Source organism: Sminthopsis crassicaudata, chromosome 2 (genome assembly GCF_048593235.1).
Source record: "Sminthopsis crassicaudata isolate SCR6 chromosome 2, ASM4859323v1, whole genome shotgun sequence".
Lineage (NCBI taxonomy): Eukaryota > Metazoa > Chordata > Mammalia > Dasyuromorphia > Dasyuridae > Sminthopsis > Sminthopsis crassicaudata.
The window spans coordinates 79,365,009-79,392,518 of record NC_133618.1 but is presented as its reverse complement, the minus strand read 5'-3'; the positions used below and the strand labels follow the sequence as shown (position 1 = coordinate 79,392,518).

General features: G+C 35.9%; 2 protein-coding genes across 9 annotated transcripts in view; one reads left to right on the top strand and one right to left on the bottom strand.

The window, feature by feature from the left end:
* GEMIN6 (gem nuclear organelle associated protein 6) overlaps window positions 1-18,126 on the bottom strand; it is a 42,581-nt gene extending 24,455 nt beyond the window's left edge. For 3 of the 5 annotated variants that reach the window (XM_074286634.1, XM_074286632.1, XM_074286629.1), the window contains exons 1-2: window positions 17,703-17,840; window positions 12,026-12,110 (exon numbers count right to left, since the gene is read on the bottom strand). The gene's annotated coding sequence lies outside the window, so the exon portion shown is untranslated. Of the gene's footprint in view, window positions 1-4,576; window positions 4,975-12,025; window positions 12,111-12,377; window positions 12,418-17,702 lie in introns of those variants that run through there. The other 2 variants (XM_074286633.1, XR_012485898.1) reach the window with 2 other exon arrangements.
* A 40-nt stretch (window positions 18,127-18,166) lies between these two features.
* On the top strand, window positions 18,167-26,188 carry SRSF7 (serine and arginine rich splicing factor 7). Of its 4 annotated transcripts, none has more exons than XM_074286637.1 (8): window positions 18,167-18,350; window positions 19,424-19,604; window positions 19,714-19,890; window positions 20,777-20,851; window positions 20,940-21,038; window positions 22,609-22,659; window positions 23,224-23,259; window positions 24,159-26,188. In XM_074286637.1, exons 1-8 carry the CDS (start codon window positions 18,167-18,169, stop codon window positions 24,211-24,213), a joined length of 858 nt encoding a protein of 285 aa, XP_074142738.1. In that variant the 3' UTR covers window positions 24,214-26,188. The 4 variants fall into 4 exon arrangements, with proteins under 4 accessions (XP_074142738.1, XP_074142737.1, XP_074142740.1 ...); XM_074286636.1 differs by having other exon boundaries at window positions 20,940-21,047; XM_074286639.1 differs by lacking the exon at window positions 24,159-26,188 and adding an exon at window positions 23,601-24,148.
* The last annotated feature ends 1,322 nt before the right edge of the window (window positions 26,189-27,510 follow it).

Genomic DNA, 27,510 nt, shown 5'->3' with positions numbered 1-27,510 from the left:
GATTATAGGATCAAGAACCTTTTTTTTTAAGAGTTAACAGGAATCTTTGAATTTATCTAACTCAAATCCCCCATTTTACAGAGGGGAAAACTGTGGAATAAAAGAGGTGAAATAACCTGACCATAGTCACAAAGGTCATAGAAAACCCAAGCAGGCTTTGGACCTGGTTCCTTTCACTTTTAGCCCAGTGTACTACATCCATAGTTGACTTTTTGACTTTTGGTGTAGACCCTTGATTTCATTTGTGGAAGGAATTTTTTACTTAAAAAATTTTTTTAAATTAAAGTTTTTATTTTTAAAATATATATGGACAATTTTCAACATTAGCCCTTATAAAACCTTGTGTTCTAATTTTTTTCCCTCCTTTCCCCCACCCCCTCCCTTAGATGGCAAGTGATCCAATATATATATGTTAAACATGTGCAACATATATGGAAGAAATTTTTTAGTGAAGAACACATTCTTTTTCTGCTAGGATGACAAGGTGATAACTCAGGTTGTCTAAACAATTCTCTAGCTCAGAATTCACACCTTTGGTTCAGGCCTTTGAAAGGAGTTTGCACCTTTGGACTTCTGAGGGGGAGTTTACGTGTTTAAAGGAGTTTGTACCTTTAAAAGGAGCAAGTTCATTGGTTGAAGTATTTCCCGAAGGCCCCTGAGTTCTCACTAAAAACAAAACTCAAACAAAATTTTGTCTTGTTATACTTTCCCATTGTGTACTCATGAGCTTATTAAATTTAATCTTATTAGATTTGACCTAATATTATAGCCTAACAGGTTATTTTTGGATCCTGTCATCAAATGGGCTGATTATCACTTTTCATTTTTTGTTTGAAAATTTGATATGTAAGTCATTTATGCATTTTCCAAATTACTGATAAAATTGTTAAAATTTCTTTTGTTCCATTAAAGATTTCCTTCCAAGTTGACAATGAACCATTAGTAATTACTGTTTTGTTTTGACCATTCAAGCAGTTCTGAGTCAATCTAACTGTACAATTGTCTAGCCTGCATCTCTCAGCTCTATTCATAAAAAATGACTTTATTAAATGCTTTACTAAAATGCAAATTTTATCTATAGTATTTACCAGCCTAGTAAACTCTAAAAAGGGAATGAGATTAGTTTGGCAGACTTGTTTTTAATGAGGTAATGTTAATCATGCATTATTATTCAGAATTTTGTCATGAATCAAAGTCAAGAACACTGGCTTATAATTTGTAGACTCCATTGTTTTCCTTTTTTTTTCCCCCCAAAATTGAGATATTTATCCTTTTCCAGTTTTGAGATATCTCTTGTACATTTACAATTGTCCAAAGATCCCTAATTGTAACTCACTAATCATATCTACCCGTTATCCAAGGGTATATACCCAATATCCATTCATTATCCAAGGATATAGTCCACTCCCTATTTATCTTTGATTTGACTCCTTGACCATTTTTGTTCTGCCCTTTCTAGTTCAAAGATCCTCCTTTTTGAAAGAGAAAACAGAACTTACAATGTTAGTATTGTCTCATCTATCTTCTTCAATTTTCTTTCTCCCTACATAGTATTTTAAAAAATTCTTTGTTGTCCTTTGCTTTCTTTAACAAGATCAAATTATTCTGATCTTTAAGCTGCTGATAGCATTGTTTTATTTTGCATTTTCCTTTTTATTATGAATTTGACAAAATACTAACATATGTGAAGATTTCCTTATACAAAAAACAGAAAAAGAGGACTTTATATGAAATTATATGTACTATATATGGATTAATTTTTTTTGCAAGTTTCTAATCTAATAAGGTAGTTTTTAACAATGTTCTATTGGCTGATTATTTTTTTTTAGTGAAATCTTTCCTTTCTTCTCCCCCCTTTTAAAATTACCACTCTACTCCTTTACTCCTCCTCATTTTTTCTCCCCAAAGAAAATAAAAGCCTTCCCTTAACAGAAAAGCATATTCACATAAAACAATTCTGAAAATATTTCATTCTGTACCTTCATTCCATTGCCTCTCTTTCAAGAGATAGGAAGCATGAAGGAATCTTTTGGAGATGTCATTGGTCTTTGTATACATTATGGCTCTTAATTCTTTCAGAGTTGTTTTATAATATAGTTTTGATTTAAATTGTTCTATTCACTTTACTTTGCACTAATTTATACAAATATAAGGCATTTGTTTCCCATGCAGGTTATATGTATGTTAGGTTCTTACTAAGTGCTAATGAGATGAGATAATGAGATATTAGGTTCTTACTAAGTGCTAAATTGGTACTTGACAATTCTCTAGTTCCGGCCTTTACTGGGAGTTTTGCTTGTGAATTCCTGGGGAAGAGCTTGCATGCTTAGGAGGAGCAAGTTCATTGGTTGAAGTAATTCTTCTCAGAAGCCCTTGCATTATCCCACGCCCATTTTCTGGGAGGATAAAAGAGGGCAGCTCTGGAGGAAAAGAGAGTTTTTGTCTAATATCTCATTATCTCATTAGCACTTAGTAAGAACCTAACATATGTATCCACGTGGGTATGAATAGATATGGCCCACAGGGAACAATGAACTCCTCAGACTTCATTGAATAGAAAATTTTCCCAAGTTCCCTTCTCAGTGTGATAAGCTGGGGAAAAGGATATACTTCTTCATAGTCTTCCTTTTTCTTCCAAGATCTTCCCTTAAAGAGAGACTGGTGCTACAGAAGCTGGAAACCAGAAGAAGGTAAACTCTCTCCTAACCTAAGCTCTCATCAACTCTGTCCCTTATGCAGGCATGTCAAGTAATAATTCTCTTATCTTTAGGAGAGTCTTAAGCAAATATGCTTAAGCTCCAGATTATACAAGTCTTCCTGACTTTCTCTGAATAAGTATTTTTCATCATTTTTTAGAGCAGAATGAAGTTCCATTAATTTCTTATGCTATAATTTGTTCTGTCACTTGTCAATTGATAAATACCTGTTTTATTTCCAATTCTTTGCTATAAGAAAAAGTGCTATGATGAATATTTTTGTTCCTAAGAGTTCATTTTCTCTCTTTTTGATCCCTCTGTGGCATAACATCACTGGGTCAAAGAGTATGTAGAATTTAGTGACTTTTGGAGATAGTTCCAATTTTTTTTGAATGGTTGAACCACTTCACAACACATCCAATAGCATTAGTGCCTCTTTCCTGATACTATTCTTATATACCTGCTAAGCCTTTATAGTTTTCCTTGTTTATTCCCTTTGATTCTAGCTTTTGTACATTTCTTTTAAAAAACATAAGCCAATTGATGAGTTTCCTGGGTATCTATAGCTTTCTCTGTAAACCAGGGCTTCTTAAACTTGTTCTATTTGAGATCCCTTTTTGCCCAAGAAATGTTTATGCCACCCTGAGTATATATAGGTATATAAAATAGGAATACAAATCAAACATTACTGATATTAGATCATAATTTTGCAATCCCCACATTGCTACATGATCCTGCGAGCCATAGTTTAAGAAACTTTGTTATAGATAATTCTTTTTGCTTCTAATAAGTTTCTTTGTTTTCAGAATTTCATTCTTGTGAACTATCTCTCCCTGAGATGATTTGCCCTAAAGAATTTTAGTCCATGGAATCCTATCATTTCTCTCTGACCCCTTTGAAATCTGGTCTCCAAAATCTAGGGTGAATGTTTTCTTCTCCTCTAATTACAAATTTTATAAGTTCCTCCATGTTGATAAGAACCAGATTTCCCCTTATTGCTAACTTTTCAAAGGATGAATTATCAGTAATATGATTATGACAAGTTTTAATAGAAATGCTGGCAGATCTCTTCCATTTTAATTGTGCTGTCTTTCCAACTTTATTCATGTATGCTCTTGATATGATCTTTAGTTTAGTTTCATGCAAAACCTTCTATACATATTTCTATCTTGCATCTTTTTTCCTTCACTTCTCTTTGCTGTCTCATGAACTACTCATAATGTTCTACCATCAACTTCTTCTATGTTTCACATGTGAATTTATATTCTAAACTAAAATTGTCCAAGGATGCCATTTTTGTCTGCTTGACAAGGATATCAAGAAAGGTTTAAAGACTGGAAGTTTCAGGGATCTTTTGGACTCCTCCTTATTGCATAGCACCTCCTCTTAAAGGCAGTCAGATAGAATCCCATGAAGACTTATCTTCCTGAGTTCAAATCCAGCCTTAGACTCTGATTTTAGTCATGTGATCCTGGACAAGTCATTTAACCTTATTTGCCACAGTTTCTTCATCCATAAAATTAGCTAGACAAGGAAATGACAAACCCATTCCAATGTCCTTGTCAAGAAAATCCAAATGGGGTCAGGAGGAGTTGGACACTTTTGAAAAATGACTGAATAACCACCACCTTCTCTTAGACTATCCCAATTTTCATTTACATGCTGTTATATCTACTAAAGGACAATTACTTCAGTTTCAAGGGATGGTATGGATCCACATTACTTGTAAATTCACTAAGTACCCTCATACAAATTCACTTTGATAACCAGTCAATAATTAACTCAAAAGTAAAAGCATTTATTGAAAGAATATTAACATGATAACAAAAACATTCCCTGCATAAACTTGAGCTATACAGCAAATACACACACAGCCTTAATGAGAAGTGTACAGACAAACCTTTTATTAGAAGCAAAAGGAAGAATTATCTTTAGTAAAGCTTCTTTAACTGTGGCTCACAACCCTACATAGGGTCCCGTAACTGAATGTGGGGGTTGAAAAATGATAAATTTATACATATATGGACTATAGTGGCAGAAGCATACACATAAGAAACGCATGTGGTGAAGTTAATTCACATCTACAGCACTGTGGAGCCCTTGTGTTTTTTCTCTTTTTGTGGTATCCTTATGCTGTTCCTTGTAGGCACAGCATCACTCTTAGGCATGTTGCTCTTGTGGGCTCCCTGGGCTTGCTTTGTAGCTCAACTGCATTCCATATCTCAATTCTCAGACCTTATTCTCTTCTGCTGTACTTTGCCTTTGTTGATGGAGGAATCTGAGAGAGAAATTTTCTCCTGTCAGTTAAAATGTGGAAAAACTAAGGAAAAGGTAAGAATGACTTTCCCTCAAGAACTGAATTTTTCATCTATAGTTGACTCTCTTCTTGATAGCCATGGATGATTGACTCCTTGGAACTTTTTAAGATGACAAGTGGGATGGTTGATTCTTTAGCCATTTAATGATTAGCCCTCCTATAAATCCACCAGATTACATAAGAAATTTCTTCATACATTCTCAAGAATCCCTTAATCAAACCTTTCCATAGCATCCCCTCCCCAATATTTGCAATTGCTTTTTATTGGTATATTTTTCCTGGAAATGCTGATAATCAGATTTACTGTCCTTTCCCTATTTTAGTGCTAATAGGTTGTTTGCATAAGTCAAGTTGGTATTATTGTGATTTTATGCAGTGTTCTCTCATCTTTATTCTTTTTTCTAATGTAGTATTAATTCTGACTTTGCTAGTTAATGTTAATGACAATATGAGGATGTCTGATTCTGATATAATTCACACTTCAAAAAACATTCAAATTAATATAACTCAAAGATTTGCAAGGTACTTTCCTCAAAATAATTCTGTGAGGTAGGAAGTGAAAGTATTATTCTTCCCATTTTACAAATGAAGAAACTAAAGACCAGAGAAGTTAAGCAATGATCACATTGCTATTAAATGTCTAAGGTAAGATCTGAACTCAGGCGCCTTAAAAACACATGCAGCACTCTATCCATTGTACAATACTACCTCTAAATCAGTAACTAAACATTTTTAAATTTTCTTATGTAGTTTACTGCCTGCAATGTTCAGTGCCTTCTTCAGTGCCTAATTTCTGAAAAAGTAGTTCTGACATATAGCAATAATACTTCTAAATAGGTCTACAACTTTTGGTTTCTTCTATTTAATTTTCACTAGCTTATTGATTAACTGAATCATGGTTTTCAACATTTTTCACGATACTCATTTGCATATAGTTGTTTTGAAACTGCTGAGTGCTGAGTATATGTTGACTTGGTTTGGAAGATCTTGTCAAATACTTAAGAGTATCTCTTATCTCTTCATCCTTTGCAATAGATGTTGACTTTTTTGCAGTTTTTCCCTTAAATTTATCATAAGCATAAGAGAAGATGCCCAAATATTTCATGACATTTCTTATTGTCTTATATATGTTGTATAGAAAACCAATTCTTTATTTGCTTCTCTAAAAAGAACTCATGAGCAATTCTTTCATCTAACATCAACTTCATTATGTATTCTGGTTTCATTTATGTCAAAATATCAACATATAACTTCATGGCCTAGGTCCCTTCTCTAAGATCCTGTGTTACAAAGACTGGGTCTAATCTAAGGGATCTCAAAAAAGGGCAACTCTTCTTTGGTCTGTTATGCCCTTATGAGTTTATTCTGAGAAATTTCCAAATATAGTTTGTCTAAATTGCCACAAATATGTATAAAAAAAGAGTGCCCAGGATCCAAAAATGAATTCAAGGTAATAAAAGCATATTAAATTTAGGATAGAGTTTATTATTCTACAGAAAATGAAAATGCAAAAGGCTCATAAGAACCCATAAACAAATACAGAAAATATTATAAAGACTTAAGTAGGCTACAGATTAAAGAAAACCACACATAAAGAACTGATAAAAATTCACCTTAGGAGAAATTAAAGTAAAGAGCTCTTTGTGGGATAGTCATCTAACATTCCAGTGATTCCCTAGATTTCTCACAGCATCCATACAGACCCTCCCAGATTCATAACATTCTTCATACTTTGACCACCCAATTGGAAGGCAAATATACTTACAAACTTCTATGCCCCTTTTCCAGCAGACCATTATAATTGCATAATATAGCAGATGAATTTAGAGTCAGAGGTCCTATAGTAAAATCTTAGGACTACTTAAAACCTGCATGACTTCTGACAATTTGCTTAATATTCCTGGGTCTCAATTCTTTCTATAATAAGAGGGCAGGACTAGATGCCTTTAAGACACCTTATAGCTTGAAATTTATGATTCTATGACCCTGTGAACTCATTATAATAGCTGGGGTGATAGGTCCCATATCTTGCCTTACATTAGTCATGGCTTCAAGTCCCTTACTCTTTTCCAGTTGCCCACATCACAAAGATAATCCTCTTTTTCCAAGATAGACAGTTCATTCTTTATTCTCTTTGTTTTCTAGAAGCTCCAATCCATGAATTTTCAAATTTGTGGCTACTGTTGAGGCAGCCTCCAGGGCTAGTGCTGCCCAAACTTTCTCTTTTCTGCTTGAAGGGTAAAAGCTGAAATCATCCTGCCTAGAAAATTATTTTCTTTTATAAGTGGGGGGGGGTTTTAGGAATATTGTCTTTGAATCCCCTTCTTGGGATGTGTGAGCAAAACACATATAATGTTATCATCACTGGATCAAGAATAATTTCTTAAGTACCCACTCTATGCCAACAGTAATTGATGCACTAATGGCATAGAGTTCTTTAGAAGCACATGGCTATTTCATCTTTGTCTTTTTACACTCAGTACCTAGCACAGTGCCTTAATAAGCCAATTTGCTGAACATTGGGTAAAGATTTTACATTTAGGATTATCAAATTAAGTTAATGTCTGGCATAAAAGATGGTATAAAAATTATGCTTCTTTGTATTCTTAACTGTCATTTCCATCATTCTGCTACCATTCCTGCAGAATCAATAAGATTAAGGGCCATTCTGTATCTTTCTTTGTTTTATGGGTTACCATAATCAACAATCCATCATACAATGACGCCTCACTCTATTTAGCCAGGTTGGTTATTGGAATACATTAGAACTATACTCAAAGGCTTTACAACTAGTAAAAACTGCCTATGGTCTTTTGGAAACAATATTGTAGGTAGACTGTAGAGGGAAAGGTACAGTTAGGAGAATATTATAATGGCACGAGAGAAGTTAACAAGACCCTGAACTGAGATGGTGGCAGTGAGCAGAAAGGTGGGATTCATTATGAGTCAGTGTGAAAGTACAATTGCTAGGTTTTGGCAACTGATTAATTTGTACAGTATCTTACAAAAAGTAGTCACTTTGTGAAGTTGTTTTGTTGAATTTAAGTTCAAATTGACCATAGGGATTTGGGAGAGGGACGAGTCAAAGAAAAATAAAATATTTTAAACCTGGGTGAGGGACAACAATGGAGCTAAAAATAGGGAATTTAAGCAGCATAGGTTTTAGTGGGTAGGTAAAATGAATTTTGGACCAGTTGAGTTTGAAATGATAGCACATTCAGCTATAAAATGTTCAGTGGATAATTGGAAAAAAGATTGGATCTCAGGAGACATGTCAAGATATAGTATAGATTTTTAGGAGTCATTAGAGATGATAATGGAAAATTATTCACCAGAATTTTAAAAATTCTGCTTCTATGCCTTTTTAAAATTGTATTCCCTGTCAAAGGATATGAACAGACAATTTTCAGATGATGAAATTAAAACTATTTCCACTCATATGAAAGAGTGTTCCAAATCACTATTGATCAGAGAAATGCAAATTAAGACAACTCTGAGGTATCATTACACACCTGTCAGATTGGCTAAGATGACAGGACCAAATAACGATGAATGTTGGAGGGGCTGTGGGAAAACTGGGACACTGATGCATTGTTGGTGGAGTTGTGAAAGAATCCAACCATTCTGGAGAGCAATCTGGAATTATGCCCAAAAAGTTATCAAAATGTGCATACCCTTTGACCCAGCCATACTACTACTGGGCTTATACCCCAAGGAACTACTAAAGAAGGGAAAGGGACCTGTATGTGCCAAAATGTTTGTGGCAGCCCTTTTCATAGTGGCTAGAAGCTGGAAGATGAATGGATGTCCATCAATTGGAGAATGGTTGGGTAAACTATGGTATATGAATGTTATGGAATATTATTGTTCTATAAGAAATGACCAACAGGAGAAATACAGAGAGGCTTGGAGAGACTTACATCAACTGATGCTGAGTGAAATGAGCAGAACCAGAAGATCATTATACACTTCAACAATGATACTGTACGAGGATGTATGCTGATGGAAGTGGATTTTTTCAACATAAAGAAGAGCTAATCCAATTCCAATTGATTAATGATGGACAGAACCAGCTACATCCAGAAAAGGAACACTGGGAAATGAATGTAAACTGTTATTTTTACCTTCTGAATCCAATTCTTCCTGTGCAACAAAAAATTCGGTTCTACACACATATATTGTATCTAGAATATACTGTAATATATTTAACATATATAAGACTGCTTGCCATCTGGGGGAGGGGGTTGGGGGAGGAAGGGAAAAAATCTGAATAGAAGTAAGTGCAAGGAATAATGTTGTAAAAAATTACCCATGCATATGTACTGTCAAAAAAATGCTATAATTATAAAATAAAATAAAAATTAAAAAAAAATTGTATTCCCTGGACATTATTGCTTCTATGCCTGTTGGAATGCATTTCTTCTACATCTTATATTATTTAGATTTTTAAAAATTAAATAATAATAGCTTTTTATTTTCAAGATATATGCAGATAATTTTCAACTTTCACCCTTGCAAAACCTTGTGTTCTAAATTTTCCTCCCTCCCTTCTCACCTCCTTTCCTAGATAGAAAGCAATCCAATTTATGTTAAATATGTGCAATTCTCTTCTACATCTTAAGATGTAGAAATGTTGAAATCTTCCCATTTTACTAGGCCTTAGTTAAAAAGTTTTCCTTAATCCATTCAATTAAAGTGATTTCTCCTTCCAATTCTCCTTGTTGCTTTCTTATTTTGCTTGACTATGCATATTTGTTACTAAAGTTGGTTTTGTGGAATTTTTCCCCCTTGAGGGAAAAGGAAGGGAAAGAAGGTGAATTATTATTTATTGAAAAAGTGGAATTAAGGTTTTGTTTTGTTTTTAAAGGCTAGGTTTAGAAAGGGTGAAGCATAGGAAGAGGGGGAATGATAGGTTATGGGTCAAATAGAGCAATGTCAGGATTTCTACTTAAATAAGTGGAAGACTCTAGTTTGTGACCTAAGTATGGCTGAGATGGAATAAAGGATTAGGTCATAAAATTTAAGGAGGCTGAGGTTTGGAGATGGTGTTTAAGGAAGCATCTATGGAGATATCAAAGTCTTCTAGTATAAAGGAAAAAGTTGAGGAGAAGATGGTGAACCAGATACTGAACTTGTTGAGAAAGGAGAGAGAATGACTTGGGGAATAGAATATATTACCAAAGTCATCATAATTGGTATTCTTTGGAAAATTTTGATTGAAAGGACTTGATGAAAGGAGGTAAAAAAGACAACTCAGAAGAGTCATGGTAAAGCAAATAGTATTTTGACAGCACAAATTGAAAACTTTCTGATCAGGGAGATAAAGTAAGTCTTCACAAAAGAGGTATCTATATTGACCCTAATGGAAGATGATTTATACAGGTCAATAAAAGAAGGATGTAAATGGTGTACAGAAAGTTAAAATAGATTGAGTTCAAGAACAATTAAGAGTCCAATTTGGTGGTAATGTAAAATAGAAAAAGGGGAGTAATTTGAAACCAACATGGAAAATCAGAGAAGAGCCAGATGGTGGATCACCTTAAATTTCGCAATATAAAGTCTGTATTTCATGATAGAGGTTAGGATGTCACTAAAGGTTCTTCAGCAGAGAAATGATAAGAGATACCTCATTAAGAAAACTATTTTGTTAACTATAGGAAGAATGGCTTGGATAGAGTTGAATACAAATCAAGAGACTATTATAATGGTTTAGATAAGAGATGAGGAAGATGATCTCAGTTAAGATGCCAGCATTTTAAAGAAAAAGATGAATAAGTATAAGTGGAAACAATCAAACCTGGTTGAAAAATAGTGGTACACATGAACAAAATAGCTAAACTGAGAGAAGGAAGAAGTTGATTTATCTTCCTTATGATCACAGGATCACAGGCTTAGAATTGAAAAGGGCACTGAAGATCATCTAAGTCCAACTCTATTAATAATTCTTTGTATGAAAGATTAGTGGAAGGATTTGGGAAGCAGTTTCTTCCTTAAATCTCTGGGGTGATAATATAACTGAGAAGTATAGAGCACAAGTACAAACTCTGAGAAGCTCTTTTCCCATTGGGCAAGGTAAAGAGAGAGCAAATGGCAATAATTGGGATAAGATTTCTGGGAGAGGAGAAGATGAGTACTTATAATCAGACTAAAAAGAAAAGCCACATCCTCACTCATCATTGAAGTGTTAGATATTTAGGGTACAAGTTCCTCTTTTGTGGTTTCTTTTTCCATCTGTGGCCGAACTCTTGTTATTCATTTTTAGCCTGACTAAACTTATTTTTAAAATGGCAGGGGCAGGGGTGGGGAAATCTACAATTCCATTTTCTCTAAGCAACACTTTAGAGTTGTTTTTTTGCCTGCCTTTATACATTCTGACCTTGATCCCTGGAGTACACCTGCTTCCCTTTTACCTTGGTAATCCCTCTCTTCCTGGGAGGATCTCAGCTGTGAAATCTTGTCTTGATCTTCCCAGCTCTTATTCCTCAAATTATTTTCTATTTATTAGCTGTTTACATGGTATATTCCTCAGGAGAATGTAAACTCCTTGGAGTAGAAAGTGTTTTTTGTTTTTGTATCACCAGTCTCTATCCTCGATTAAGGGCCTACAACGGAGTAGGTCTTTAATAAACCCTTTGTTAAATGAGCTTAATTGCTCTGGGAATCATAAAAAAATAAAAACAAAACAAAAACAAAAAACGACAACAAAAAAAACAAGCATCCTCTTGGCTTTGGATATGTACCAGAAGGGGAGTAGTTTTGTAGGCAAAATCTGACTGCATTTTAGCAGAGGAAGCTAATTCCTTTTTAGCCTCCTTCTCTCCCTTAAAGAAATCTGCCAAAGCATAGGGCAAGGTACAATGATTTGTCCTAAATTAAGGAAAGGTATGCTTCCTAGTGTCAGCAATTGCCACAACCACATAAGTGTTTTTAAATATCAAAATTGATATGAGAAAAGTTGGTCTTTTTCTGAGTATGGAAAAAAAATTTAATAGGCATATAAGAGGTATATTACCTTGTGTATATTTTACTTCAGCCTCCAGTGATGAAAGGTTAATTATGAACAGTTCTTCATTTCTACATTTTCTGCACTTTCCACACTGTAAGATAAGATTTAATGTACACACAAAATTTTGATATGTGAATTGTCAATTGTAATATTTAATTTACTTAAAGACTAAATGTAATCATAATCTAGGTCACTGATCTAAGATACCTCAATACAATAAAATTGTATTTGCTGATGCTTGAATTACTTCTAAAATAATAAAGCTTTCTATTAGAAGAGCAAAGAAATTAGATAACAATATTTTTAGAAGGCTATGCTATTTAAAAGGCTTTCATTACCAGAGTGAAATATTTCATACCTTCTGAATAGTTTCATCGATGTATTATTAATCAAAGCACCTAAGAATAGTATAAATTGAAGATAGTCTCTGTTAACAAAGACATATCAATTAATCAAAAAATTAAGAATTACAGAATTTTAGAGTTGAAAGGAACTCTGGGGATTAACATAAAATATCTATTTTTATCTATACATAGTGTGAGACGCAAAAGACCCCTACTCAAAATTGACTACTCATTCACTCAAAGTAGAAAGCAGAAAAGGTTTATTATAGCATTCATGAGTGTGAGCAGTCCTCCTTAGAGAACAAAAGGGAAGGTGAAAATTCTCACAGCAGGAGGGGTAAAGAGTTAGTACAGACATGCCATTTTGTAGGTTTTGTTATCAGACATTGCACCATAAATTAAAAAACATTAAGAAGCATGTGGTCTCCTAATGGATTATCACTGTCAAAAAAAATTGGGAATAGAATATTTCAGTTTCCTTGAAATTAAGCCTTGTAAGAAACCTTAAATCAGCAGATAACTGAGTTGACAGTGTTTAAACGAATAGGTTAAACAATGTCAGTCATTGATGAATGACACCAATTTAGGTTAAGTAAATGTGTCTGCAACTGGTCCCAAATTTAAGTAGAGGATAGGTCATAAGGAGATACAGAAATAATGAAAATAAAGAAAAAGCATTCACACATTCCTGTAAATTCTTCATCTCATCTTTCCATTCCACACAATAGTATAATCAGATTGCTAATTCAAATCCTAGTCTGAATCCTAGAAATTTTTTTTTTCTTTAGACAAGCTAGAAAAACCTTAACTATAAAGATCTGTTTTGATTTGAATTGATACTAACCAAAAGAAAGGTGTTTCCAATATGATTTTTTTCCCCTGGGGGGAATGTGTAGATCTTCTTTTAACTAGAAGACTCTCCTTGTAAACTGCTTCACAGTATGTGCTTAATGAGTTGTCACCACACAGTTCTTTCCGATTTTATTCGTATCTATCTGACCATTCCCCCTTAGCAGCTTCAGAAGCGTTATGTCCCCAGGTACAATAGTGCATCAGGAATCAGCCCTATCTTTCACCCTCTATCTCAGTGAATTTTCCCTAAGCCCACTCATGTATCCTCTGACTTTTCCTATTTCTGAGAGTCTACTAGCATCCCAATTACCCAGATCCGAAATCTAAAAATTATCCTTGACCCAGTACAAAGTTTAGAGTTGTTGGTGGAGTTGTGAAAGAATTCAGCCATTCTGGAGAGCAATTTGCAACTATGCCCAAAAAGTTATCAAACTGTGGATACCCTTTGATCCAGCAGTGATACTAATGGGCTTATATCCCAAAGAAATACTAAAGAAGGGAAAGGGACCTGTTTGTGGCAGCTCTTTTCGTAGTGGCTAGAAACTGGAAAATGAATGGATGCCCATCAATTGTAGAATGGTTGGGTAAATTATGGTATATTAATGTTATTGAATATTATTGCTCTGTAAGAAATGACCAGCAGGATGAATACAGAGAGGCTTGGAGAGACTTAAATGAACTTATGCTGAGTGAAATGAGCAGAACCAGGAGATCATTATACACTTCAACAACAATACTGTATGAGGATGTATTCTGATGGAAGTGGATATCTTCAGCATAGAGAAGATCTAATTCACTTCCAGTTGATCAATGATGGACAGAAACAGCTATACCCAGAGAAGGAACACTGGGAATTGAATGTAAACTGTTTGCATTATTGTCTTTCTACCCAGGTTACTTATAGCTTCAGAATCCAATTCTTACTGAGCAACAAGAAATTTGGTTTTATACACATATATTGTATCTAGGTTATACTGTAACACATGTAATATGTATGGGATTGCCTATCATCTAGGGGAGGGAGTAGAGGGAAGGAGGGGAAAATTTGGAAAAATACAAGGGATAATGTTGTAAAAAAAAAAAATTACTCATGCATATGTACTGTCAAAAAAATAATTATAAAATTAATAAAAAAACAACAACAGAGTTTAGAGTCCTGTGGGTTTTACACTGGAAAGGACTTTTGAGGTCATCTAGTCTAAACCCCACAATTTTACAGATGAGGAAACTGAAGCCCAAAGAGATTAAATAATTTGCCAAAAGTCCTATAGAAAGTTAAATAGCCCAATCAAAGTTTGAATCTATACTTTCTGACCCCAGATCTGGTGTTTTTTCCACTAAAATATAGTAGGCATTTCATAACTAGTGTGTGAATTGAACTGAAATGGAACAAAAGCAACACACATTACAGTAAGACAAAAATGGTGGGAGAAAATATTTGTGAATTCTGGAGTCCAAATGAATAATGGTTAACTCTGTAGGTTATACCCATTCTTAACTAAGATTTCAAATCTCTTTCTCTTTCCCCCTTCCCCCTATAAGGATCACTCATTATACTAAGTCACCCATACTCTTAACTCAATTCATTTAAAAAAAAAATTTTTTTAAGCCTTTATGGAGATTTGGTGTAGGTTAATGGTAATGAACAATTTTTCTCTGATGGAACCTAATTGGTCCATAAATTATGACTCAATTCATTAACACTGCCTTTTACTTAGCTTAGAATGTATCCTAATGGATATTTTGAATTTTGGGGTATTTGTACTTTAAATTAATCCTAAAAAATGTAATTGTGGTCAAAAGCATATAACCATAATGCCAAGTGTGAAACTAGCTTTATTGCTATTGCAAATCAAAGGAATGGTAAAATGGCTAAGAAAACATAGTATGAAAGTGACAGGCAAAAATAGTAACACACTATATATGAACCAGAAACCTGAACTTAGAATATTTTTGGTTGTGTGTTGAGAATCATTTTGCGTAAGTCAGGAATTTCTGAATCATACAGAACTGAGTATGTTTTAAATATTAGTAGCATTAATTGGAAAATGTCAGTATATTATTAAATTGAGCTAAAATATTAGATGAGCTCATAAGCAAAAATGTAAAAGTCTGTCATTAGTTTCAAAATAGTAAAAAGATTTAATTCCAGAACTAAAAGTGGCAATTTTCCCATCTCACAGAACATCAACTACTTCCTTCCTATTTTATGGATATTCTGTATTTGGACATAACAACTGGGGAAATAATGGATTTTTTGAAAACTTCTGGATTTATAGGATTTTTTGGTTTTAATTACTATCCTTATCCTTATGATGTTTTTCTTAGGTGCATTTTATTACATGTTGGATTTTTTAAAAATTTCTTTTTGTAAATTTAGCCAAGTTCTTATGGAGAAAAGTTCTTGCAAATAATTTAGCTGTATGTAGTACAAGTCCCAGGTTCTAGTCATTTTACAATTAAAGAAAATTATCTGAGAGATAAAGTAAGACCTTAGGATTCCTACTATTAATATCACAGATGAGATCGGAAACTAGATTCTCTGTCTAAATTTAGTGGTTTCCACCACTCCACACATTCCACATTTAAAATTATTAAAGTGCTACTAATGGAAACTAAATCTGTTTAGTCAAGGAACAAAGTATGACTTTCCCATCAACCCAAACTCTCTCTAAACTTTTTAACACAACTTTTTGGGTAACTGTAGGTTAATCAAATATATCTTCTAATTGAATACCCCAAGCTGAAAACATTCACTTCTAGCCTTTGAACCTGAAAATAAGATTCTGCTATAGATCTTGAATACATAATCTACATACATTATACAGAAACATATATATTGCTGTATTCCACTTCCTCCTTTTATTTAAAAAATATTTGTCTAAATTTTCTATTTGACTTTTGTTTCAATGTTTTCCCTTTTACAATGAAACCTTGACTCAAAAGTGAAAAATGAAGAAAAATATCCCTTTCTACCTTACAATATTTTTTAGTAATCTTTCTTTTCAAAGTGGTATTAAAAAGGACGTTGATCATCTAATTCTTACTTTGTCCAAATTAATAAGGTTTTATTATTGTATATCTTTCCTAGAGAATATAAAATTCTACAAATATTCATCATCTTTACCCAAATTTTGTTAACTAGGAAAATTTTTTTAAAAGTGTCTTTCTCTATGAAAATACTCTGTTCCCAATTGTACCAAGAGGCTCAGATTTTCAGACTTCTCGACAATTTTTGAATTAAACAAGTGATCCTTTAAACTAGCTAAAAGTTTAGTCTTTCTGTATTCTAAATCCTATTGCCATCCATACTGAGAGGTCATACGGGACAAATATGGTAACTCACTCAAGAAATGTTTTATTCCTTCTTGTGGAACAATTAATTGCAGGTCATAAGGCTTTTTTTTAATAGGGAAGACTGGAGTTGGACATCCAGGAATGTCAGGTATCTTGCTTGCTTTATGTAGCTGGTAAAGAGGAATCAAATCTGGATTTTTAATTGCTTTGTTAAGGTGTTCCTTAGTGATTGTTCATATGTATTTATGTGATCAGTCTTTATAGAGGGAAGGATTATTAGTATCAGGAAGCAAGTTTTATAATGTTTGTGTATACTCCTTTCTTCCCAAAGTTGGGTTCGTTATTCTACATATCGTAGAGTCCTTATAATGTAATGTTATATATGTACTTGATTCTGTGCATCACATTTTAAAAATCTATAGTGATTCTCCCCGCCTCCTCTGCAAGTTATCTAGGGATCAAGCCACATGAGAAACAGTTCCAAGACCTAGGGAGAGTTGAGTCTGGTAAAGAAAAGCCTTGGATCGCTTCAGGAGGCTGTGAATTTGGGAGGGGAAATTCCGTCTTTATTTCTACATAGTCCGTTTCCTTTGTAACTCTATGTATTTTATTTAACACATTATTCTGAGAAGGGGTCCACAGAGTTCATCAGCCTAAAGGGTCCGGGGCACAAGGGAAGGGAACGTGACCGCGGGCTCAGAGATTAGAAAGGTTCAGCTGGGTCCCCGAGGGCAGAAATACGCGCAAAGGGTGGAGAGCAATTGCAAATAGGCACATTTGGAGGGAAGAAACGAGCAATGGGAGGAGGATGCAGACACGCTAATTAGGAGGGAAGAAGGTATGTGTTGCCACCCGTGGGTGAAGGAGTCGCCGTAAGGCCATCCAAAAATAGGAACGCAAAATTTGAAAAGTGGGAGGGACCGGACCGAACATCCACAGGGCTGCCTCCGGAGGTGAAGGGTGTTCCAGTCCTCGCAGCAGGGCTGGGGGAAGGGAGGTTCTGGTTCAAGTTCAGGTTCAGGCTCAAGACCCTTGGTCGGCCCCCCCTTCCCCAACCCCCGCTCCGACATTCGGCCTGGCCTCCCCTCCCCGAAGAAGGAAGGGACGGGGGGGGGTGTCATTTCTTCCCCTCTTCGGGGCTGCGGGGATCCAAACGGGCGGGAGGCGGGCAGGGACAGTCTCCTCCTCACCCTGGGTCAGGCTCCCGACTCATCGATGGGTCGATGACCTCCGGAGGCCGCATCGGCGCGATCCTAGCACGGCGGCGGACGGAGGAAGTGTCAATAGCTGCGTTTTCACTGCTTTGTGGTGGGGAGCTCCAGCAGCACAGGAGACATGCCCACTACCCAAGGAGCCTAACTTGGGGGAAGATGGGGAAGGGGGAAGGGGAAAGGGGGAAAGGGGAAGGGGAAAGGGAAGGGGAAAGGGAAGGGGAGGGGAGGGAAGGGGAGGGAAGGAGAAAGGTTGGGCTGGAAAGGACGAGAAAAGCTCAAGCTGGAGGCGGGGCGAGAGATGGTAATCCCAGTGTTCCCATGACAACGAATCCCTCCGCCGCCTGGGATCCCAGCTTTCACGGCGGTCGGCCTCCTTCCGTATCGCTTCGCGACCGTTTCCGCCCCGCGCCTTTGTGCTGCGCGTGATGACGAAATGACGCATGCGTACGACCAGGGAGGAGGAGGAGCCCGGGTATATAAATTCAACTCGGAGCACTCTCTACCCGGGAGTTGCTCGAACCGCCGAGTGGAGGTTGGCGACACCTCGACCCAGGCTAGATTATTGCGGAGTGCCGCGAGCACGAAGGCCGGACACCATGTCGCGTTATGGGCGGTACGGAGGAGGTAAGAGACCGCGGAGGGAGACGAGGGATGGAGATGGGACAGATCGTGGACCCGGCGGTGGGACCCGAGGCGGACTAAGGCTGGCGGCTGTTGGGAGACGGTTGTTCCTCGTGCGTAATGGCGGACCTCGTCTTGGCGCCACACGGAGCCATAGTGGGGGGTGGGGGAAGGGGCTCAGGGGAGGGGAACCGGCGAAGCAGAGCACTACAGCGCAGGTCTCTACTTGTGGGAAGAGGTTCGAGCGGCCCCCGTGTTTCCCAATAACGGGATAGGCCGGCGGCTGCAGAGCTTCCTGGCCCTTTTCTGAAACTTCTTCCTTCCTTTCGCGCCGTTGCCGCGGGAGAAGGTGGCTGCCATTTTGCGCACGTTGCCCCTCGCCGTGGCGCAGGTCCTGGCGCCTTAACCTCTCCCCTCCCCCCAAACTGCCGAGCTTGCAGTTCCCCCTTCCCCCCCGCACTCCGGACCGGTTTAGTGCCGGTGGGGAGCCGGGAGTCTCGGTGCACAGTGGCCTCGGAGCCGCTGCCGCTGCCAGAATCTTCGGTGTAGGAGTTAGGGAAGTCCCCGGCGATCCCGCCCCGGAGGTACCCTCTTCCCCCAAGCTTGTTTGGGTCATCTGTGGCCTAGTCGGGGAATCGGCCCCCGGGCTGAGATGGCTCTGACTCCGAGGTCGGGGCCTCACCACCTGCAGCCCCAACCTGCCCTGGCCCTTGCCTCCCGAGGGTGGGTTAGAGCTTCCACTCAGTTCTTTGGGGCTGAAGGTGGGTGGAGCTCTGGGAGCTGGGGGCTCCTCCCTACCTTTGTGCCGGAGCTGGGCGATTGTGGTTCCGGGGAAAGAAATCGCGCTCATAATTGAATAGTCAGAAAGGACAAAAGAAATGGTGACACATTAGAACCGGTAATTTTTTTTTTTTTATGTTTAAATTCTTTAAAGCAAATTTAAAATCTGTTTGGTTATTCCGAATCATTCTTTGATCAGCTTTTGCCATCGTGATGAGGCTTACCTTTAAATTGTTTTGGGGTCTTCTAAAGTGGAATGTTATTTTATTTTATTTTATTTTCTTGTTCTCTAACAGAGACCAAAGTATATGTTGGCAACCTGGGAACCGGTGCCGGCAAAGGAGAATTAGAAAGAGCTTTTAGTTATTACGGTCCCTTAAGAACAGTATGGATTGCCAGAAACCCTCCAGGATTTGCTTTTGTGGAATTCGAAGATCCAAGAGATGCAGAGGATGCAGTTCGAGGACTTGATGGAAAGTATGTAAAAAGTTTGATGTCTCAGTTTCACCTTTGTTAGTCTAGACAACAAATATGTTCAGGTGTATTTGTATATTTTTAATACAACATTCATTTATCAATTTTGCAGAGTGATTTGTGGTTCTCGGGTAAGAGTTGAATTGTCAACAGGAATGCCCAGAAGATCTAGATATGATAGGCCACCTGCACGACGACCATTTGATCCTAATGATAGATGTTATGAGTGTGGGGAGAAAGGTCATTATGCTTATGATTGTCATCGCTACAGTCGCCGAAGGAGAAGCAGGTATTTATTTGGAAAAAAAGAACGGTTGGTATATAACGGTTAATCATGTAATTCTTTTGTTAGCAAAGAAGAAAATACTATTTTTTTCTATAAACTTTTTATGTGTTAATTGTCAGGTGTATTTTACAGTTTGTGTTTAATTTTAAAAATGTTAATATATTAATAATCAACCTGGTCAAAACCTTTCAGGTTTCTTCGTTTGAGTCAGTCGCCTTGATTCAGAATGTCACGAGCCTTAAGATATCATGCTGAGGCGCCTTGCAAATCCGACAATTAAGATCCTCCTAGACCTTGAGGTGATCAGCATAAGAGGCCAGATCCCCTCGAGCCATCTACACCTAGCTTCACTTTATTCTTTAAAGGGCAGAAAATTTGAGACGGTGATCGCCGTAACAGTAAATTTGGCTTTCAATTGGGGCCCCCCTCCGGTTTAGAAAGAGGAACACCAGATTGACCACATTCCCACCTAGAAAAATCTTCTTGCGTCAATCAAGCCTCACCTGGCTCATTTGGCTGTCAGTTTGATCGTCGTTAGATTGAAGAAAACTTCTAGATGCAGCGATCGGCTATAGATACTTCTAGATCGTCTAGATCTGCTAGACCTTGGGCCAAAGAGGGTCGACCTGCAAACTTGCAAGGTTTATTTTAAATACACATTATAGTGTTTTATATTATGTAATTCTAAAATGTAATTCAGCTTTTAACAAATCTTTTCTAGGTAGTAAAAAAAAAATACTCGACAATTAATAGGCCCTGAGTTTATTTCCATCTGACAGACACTGTTTTAAATAGTTGTCTGAAATTTGATTTCAGCAGAGGTACACAAACATTAGTAAATAAGTGGAATTTTTAAATCTAACACTGGTTTTCTCTAACTTGAAAATAGGTCACGGTCTCGATCTCATTCAAGGTCCAGAGGAAGGAGATACTCTCGCTCACGAAGCAGGAGTCGTGGTAGGAGGTAGGTTCTTGTTTCTGTTTTTCAAAAAAATGTTTATTATGAAGACATTATTTCCTGTAGTAGTTGACTTAAAATTCTTCTTTTTCAGGTCAAGATCTGCATCTCCTCGAAGGTCAAGATCTGCATCTCTTCGTAGATCTAGGTCTGCTTCAATCCGATCTCGATCTGGTTCTTTAAAAAGATCGAGGTATTTCCAGTATGTTGAATTTTCTTATGTTTAACTAGATTAAAAATTGTGTCCTTTTGGGACCATCTTGCTTGAATGGGATTTTAAAAAATAGAGGGAGAATTAGTTGTAGCAGCATAGATTTAGAATTGGAACTTCAGATCTTAAAGGATCATCCAAACTCCGCAAGCAGAGGGCCAAGATTTGAATTCTAGGTTCTCATTTCTCTAAATCCAGTATTCTTTCAGAGTATTCTATACCACTTTGCCTCAGTTCACTTGATGAACTTAAAATTCTTATGGGGAAATTTGATTTCTTCCTCCCTTCCCCCCCAACTAAACTGAAAGTTTTAAAGGGGGAGGGGTGTAGAACTGTATTTGTGATTTTATTGGCACAGAATTTGCAAGTAGTAAAATTCTGCCAAACCAGGTTAATCTGTCCCTCAGCATCACTTCTATGAAGCCTTGAGAGTTCAAGATTAATTTAGGCCATTTCTCTGAACCCAGGTCTTATGGAGTTTCATGGGTGTTCTGTGTAATACTTTTCTGTGCCTTCATACTTTGTTTCAAATTTTTCCCTTCCCATGGATACTACTTAGTTGAAAAGGTCATTGGTATCATGCTCTCAGCAAAGATGTATACCATATACTTTTCTGCTTCTGGGTCACTTTGGCTTAGCTGTTTACATTTCACTTGAAAACCAACAGAGAAAATTTGTTTAGCAGATTATCTGAAGGCAGTATGAACAGAATGTTGGGGTGTTGGGTTTTTAGAGTCAGGTGACAGGTTTAAATCTTATCACCTAATTATCACTATAAAATTGCCTACTCTTTAAAGTTCTGTTTTAACTTTAAATTTTTGTTGGAAAGACAAAAATGTTTTGTCAAAAAAAACATAAGGGAAACAAATGTTGTTTCCCTTAGTTGCTGATTTTAGCATAGCAGAAGTGGGGTCTTTTTTTGGGGTAATTTTTAGCATAATAGAATTTTTTTATTATTATTAATAGGCATAGAACAAAAAAGGAAACTAGAAATATAGATAGAGATATAGGTATGGTAATATCTGAAGGTTGATAACGATATGGCTGTCTAATTATTTTTTAAAGTTCCTTGGTTTTTAATAGGCCAATTTATTCATGCATGAGTCTTGATAGTTTTTATTTTGAAAATTTGAATGATTGTACAAAATGAAGGCTTCTGGTTTCAGCAGGAGTTCTTAATCTGTATGCCAAACTTTTAAAAGCATTCTGATAATTGTTTGTTCAATAGTATATAAACTGGCGGTTTAGCTGAGTGTGAAATAAATGGTTTTTCCTATTCACGCCCCCCCCTATTGCTTAGGTATTCTGGTCATAATCAAATCTTGTGTCTTGGTTGGGGAAATCTGCCTTGTAGATTTGTGTTAAGACTTACTGTCTACCCTGTTACTTGAAAATCTCAACTTTTTTTGTTTGTTTTGGTGGTCATCTTCAAATTAGATTAAGTTTTATGATTTTACAAAATGAAAATTATGCATTGATGCCAGTGTTACTTAGGCTTGTTTTTAGTATTGTTAATCTTATATTTCATTTTTTTTTCTTCCTCTCCATTAAGATCATCCCGCTCAAGGTCCAGATCCAGGTCTCTTTCAAGGCCAAGAAGCAGGTAGGATAAATAACCTCCAAACTCAAAAGTGAAATTCCTGAAACTTAAAATACTTGGGAAGATCAAGATTCATGAGTTAAAAGGAAAATCTGAAGTTTGCAATATTCTAAAATGCTTGAAAAAAATACTCCAAATTTGAAGAATATTGACAGTAATGTATATATCACCAGTTCAAAAGATTTTGTGCTTTTTCTTGGGTCTGCATCATTTTCTGATTAATTTGAATTCTGTATTCTAAATCTTTTCATATCATGTTAAGAAAATACTAATGCTCTGGATTGGTTATGAAAATGAACTGAAAATGCTATAGCTGACAAATCTTAAAATATCATTTGTAATGATTAGTTTTTTGATGTAGAATTTCATATCCTGTTTATAGCCACAGATTAGCTTGAGTATATATCTGAGCCCTGATTTATTCTTGATCTCATTCATGGCCTTCAATTTCTTGAGTATTCTATACACAGTGATGGATAACATTTGGTGTTCATTTCATGATGTGCTATTAGAAAAGAACTTAGTAAGTATTCATTTTTCTTAATAAAATTTCTCATGTTTTGACAGCCGATCAAAATCTAGATCACCATCTCCAAAGAGAAGGTAAGTTGGATTTTATAATTTCAGTAGCTGATACTGTTTGCCATATGTGTTTTTTTAAAATATAATCTCCAGTCTTCAAGTTATTTGGAGAATTGATGCTATATGTAGTGTATATATACCTACATGTGGTCCTAAATACAGTACAAATATTGATGTAAAACTCAATATCTTTGAAATAATTTATAGCTAAGTGCAAATAGTGAAAGCCCCTTAAATGATCCCATTATTTGAATTCACTTTGCATATTTCCATAATGAACGTATTTTATGTATAATTTCAGATAGTACAGATTTGATTGAATGCATGAGACCACATCAGGGTATTCATTACTTGTATTACAGGCAAGTTTTGAATACAGCACATAAGTAATTTTGATGGAATGGAGTGTGGACATTTAGTCTTCTGAGTTAAGTCTAATAATCTGTCCTTTTTAGTATGTGGGTAAGTAGTCAGAAACTAATAACTATATAAAAAGAAAAATTTATTAGGGAAGAAAAAATTTCAGTTAATAGACAAAGTAGTATAGTTGCTTTGGCTAATTTAAATCTACAAAAATCGGGCAAGAGTTACATGCATAAACAGGATTGGCCACTTGGTTGCTAATAGAATTTATGTAAGTCTTTCATGAGCTTGGGATAATCTAGAAACCAATACAGTAATTTGGCAAGATATAAGTACTAAGTTGTTATTAATCTTTGTGATTAGTATTTTTTTAAGTTTATATTAACATTTCTCAATTTTCATTTTTTAACCATATATGTTGCTTTTGAACATAACACAGAAGGTAATAAGACTTACTGGACTAATATTTTTGACTTGAAAGAAAAGTCAGGGGATGGGTTTTTTTTTTTTTTTAATGTTTTGCTAAGCTCAATAATTTATCTTTTCCTTTATTTTAGCCGGTCACCTTCTGGAAGTCCTCGTAGGAGTGCAAGTCCTGAAAGAATGGACTGAAATGAAAAAAAAAAAATTAACCTTTTAGGAAGAAAGTTATTTTGTTTACATTATTATAAGGGATTTTGTGATGTTTGTTCAATGTAAGTGTAACCTAGAAGGCTCTTTGAACCATCTAATAATCAGAAAGGGTCTGGATATTTTAAGAGCTCTGTAAATTTACATCAGTAGAGTAGTGTAAATTTTTTTTTTTTTTTTTTTTGGTTGTATGTATTAACATCTTATGGTCTGAAAATGGGAATTTTTTATTGGCACATTTAAGAATAAAAATGTGTTTCTAACTAGTCTTCTGATTTGTGGTCACTACTGTTAATATTTAGCTTGGGCAAGTCTCAAGCCTAGAGAGCTTGTTAGGCCTTTTCAGGGTCAGTATCTGGATGTGGTTAGAAGGTGATAAAAATGGTCAAGTTGAATGCACTCATGAAATCTTTCATACATTTGGATAGTTTCTTAACTGTCATTTGGGGCATTGAAAACCTGTCTTTTCATAGTAGATAAATTTGGAGTAGTTATGTTTTAGAGAGTTTAAAAGAATCTTAATTTTTCTTTTTCATAACTGCCAGTTGTCTGTGGCAGACTCAAGTTAAATGCCCTATGAAATAATCACCACCAAGGGACCATAATTTCATTACATGAAATTGGCGTAGCAATTAGAGAGCTTAATAGAAATTTTGGGCAGTGCTTGAAGGGTCCATGACAAATAATATATAATAGCACAAATTTTACTTTTGGGAGACAACTCTATTGTGTGGAAATTAAAATTAATGCAATAAGCATTATAGGCAACTTGTCATCAGATAAGTACTAATGAATGTTGATAAAGTCAGCATTTGGGAATATATTGCTCACTACTGTGCAATTGTTTTTTTAGTAATATATACATTTTAGTATTAAGTTAAATTGTTTGAAGATGCCAAAAATGAGTGCATGTTGTTTTTTTCTTTAAGAATTGCTTGGATTGAGGACAAAGACAAATGTAAACCAGCTTTGCAAAATTGTCATTTTCCCAGCCAAAGCACTTTTTCCATCTTCTGAGTCTTTAAAATTCTGCTCCAACCTTCATCCCACCTAATCCCCCAAAGATGGGGCAGTTTTTGCCAGGCTGGTGCAAAGTTTTAAAATTTGTTGATTATAAAACAAACTAAAATGTTGTTTGTACGCCAACAGTACATTTACATTGTTAGGTTTTGGTTTGCCTCATATCACTTGATGAACTTAAAATTTTTAATAAAGACTAATAACGTTCCCCGTACCTTAAAATAGTATTAGAATATCATTTCACCAAAAGGCATAAATATCTTTTTGAAGATTATTTGTTTGCTGCCAGTCATCCTAGCTTTGGTACAAAAAAGCTTAACTTTCAAGGGCCATGTTTTTCCAGTGCATCTGGTACTGATTTCTGCCATAAGTTTAAACTATATCAGGTAGTAATAGTAATTTGGCCACAAATGAGTTTGATAATTTTTGAATGCTTTGACATACCTAAGAGCCATTTTTTTTTTATATGCTAAGATTATTTGAAGAAACCTTTTTGTTAAGGGATTTGAATATTGAATGAGCAGTATGATTTATTTGGTATAGAAACCACCTCACAGTGTACAGGTTTATCTGTTGCATTTTATTAGCTTTAACTGTTCTGTACTATATTAAGGCAAATTTACTCTACAATAAATCTGCAGAGATTACAAAAAGCAAACTAGTACTGTGTTCTTTATGAATTTTTAATGATGGGGTTTATTTGGAAACCCAACTATGAAAAATAATCCATGAGACTTTATACTAACTTTTTAGGTAATATTTTTCTGATGTGAGAATAAAAGGCTTAGTTGGCTACTGCTGTTTCCAAATAGATATGACCACAGAATTGGAGACTGGGAGTTGGTAAAAGTTAGTATTTATTGTATCATTGTATTATAGATTTAACTGTACATACTGCTATGCTTTAAGCTTTCCAATTAAACTTTATTTTCTAAATTAATGTCTTGAATGATCACATTTTTAGCAGTTTGGGGGAGGGAGAAGTGGGTTGTTGGTGGTGAAGTGTTAGGATTACAAGGTGAGAATTCAGGTTGTCTAAACAATTCTCTAGCTCAGAATTCACACCTTTGGTTCAGGCCTTTAAAGGGAGTTTACACCTTTGGAATTCTGAGGTAGAGTTTACATGTCCATGGATGTTCTCATTGAGAACTCAATGGGGCTTGGGAGAAACACTTCAACCAATGAACTTGCTCCCTCTAAAGGTGCAAACTCCTTTAAACATGTAAACTCTACCTCAGAATTCCAAAGGTGTAAACTCCCTTTAAAGGCCTGAACCAAAGGTGTGAACTCTGAGCTAGAGAATTGTTTAGACAACCTGAGTTCTCACCTTGTAATCCTAACAGTGAAGGAACCAAATTTTTTGAGATAATTTCATGTGCCAGCTTATGTGTGTGTCAGACACTGCTATACACTTAAAAATAACTCATTTCACAAATGAGACTGAGGCAAACTAGTAAATGCTACTAGTAATTTTCAAGACAGGATTTGAACCTTGGTGCTTTCTGACCCTTAGGTTCAACTCTGCACTCTGCTGTCAAATATTTATTGTCCTGCAGCAGTTCAAATTATTGATGTTGGCTAAATCAAAAATTTGAACCAGAGTACTCAATCCCATTTGATCCTCTATCCATATCTGATGCTGATTTTTTTTCTCATGAGTAAATTAAACCCTCTTCCCTTTTTAAAAAACCCTTGGAATTTTTTTTTTAAATGAAGTAATCAAATTCACAAAGAACAGTCACTTAAAATATCTTTAAAAAGCAAACACTAAGTAGGAGTGACAATTGGGGAAACACCTATTTCAGGCGGTAGAAAATGATTTGGTACCCAATTGGGTAAGGAGGAATGAAGGAAGGGGAAGAGTTGAAACTAGATAACAATGGTACTACTGACTGAGGGAAGCTGAAACGAGTTTTGGGATGAAGATGAATTCTGTTTTTGTGAGGAAATGGGAAAAAAGACCTGTTTGGGAAGGGAAGAGTTCAGTAGGGGAGATAGTTTCTCAATTCAAATGATCTTAATTTGAAGCCATGGAAGTGAATCAGATCATGAAAGGAGTGAAAAGGGGAAGAGCAAATTTGAAGAGAAAATAAACATTCATAGGGGTAAGAGAGAATCAGGCTTCAATGAGAAATTTGAAAAGAACAGTTGGGAGTTCACTTTTTGATACTGAAAAATGAAAATCTAGGAAGGAGAGATGTCAAGGAGGGAATGATCAATTTTCAAATGTTGCAGAAAGGGCCATTGATTTGACTTAAG

Coding starts and splice junctions, on each gene's coding strand:
- SRSF7 (XM_074286636.1), top strand. CDS start 18,167: ATGCGTACGACCAGGGAGGAGGAGGAGCCCGGGTATATAAATTCAACT. Junction 19,891..20,776: donor AGTCGCCGAAGGAGAAGCAG/GTATTTATTTGG, acceptor ACTTGAAAATAG/GTCACGGTCTCGATCTCATT. Junction 22,660..23,223: donor CTTTCAAGGCCAAGAAGCAG/GTAGGATAAATA, acceptor ATGTTTTGACAG/CCGATCAAAATCTAGATCAC.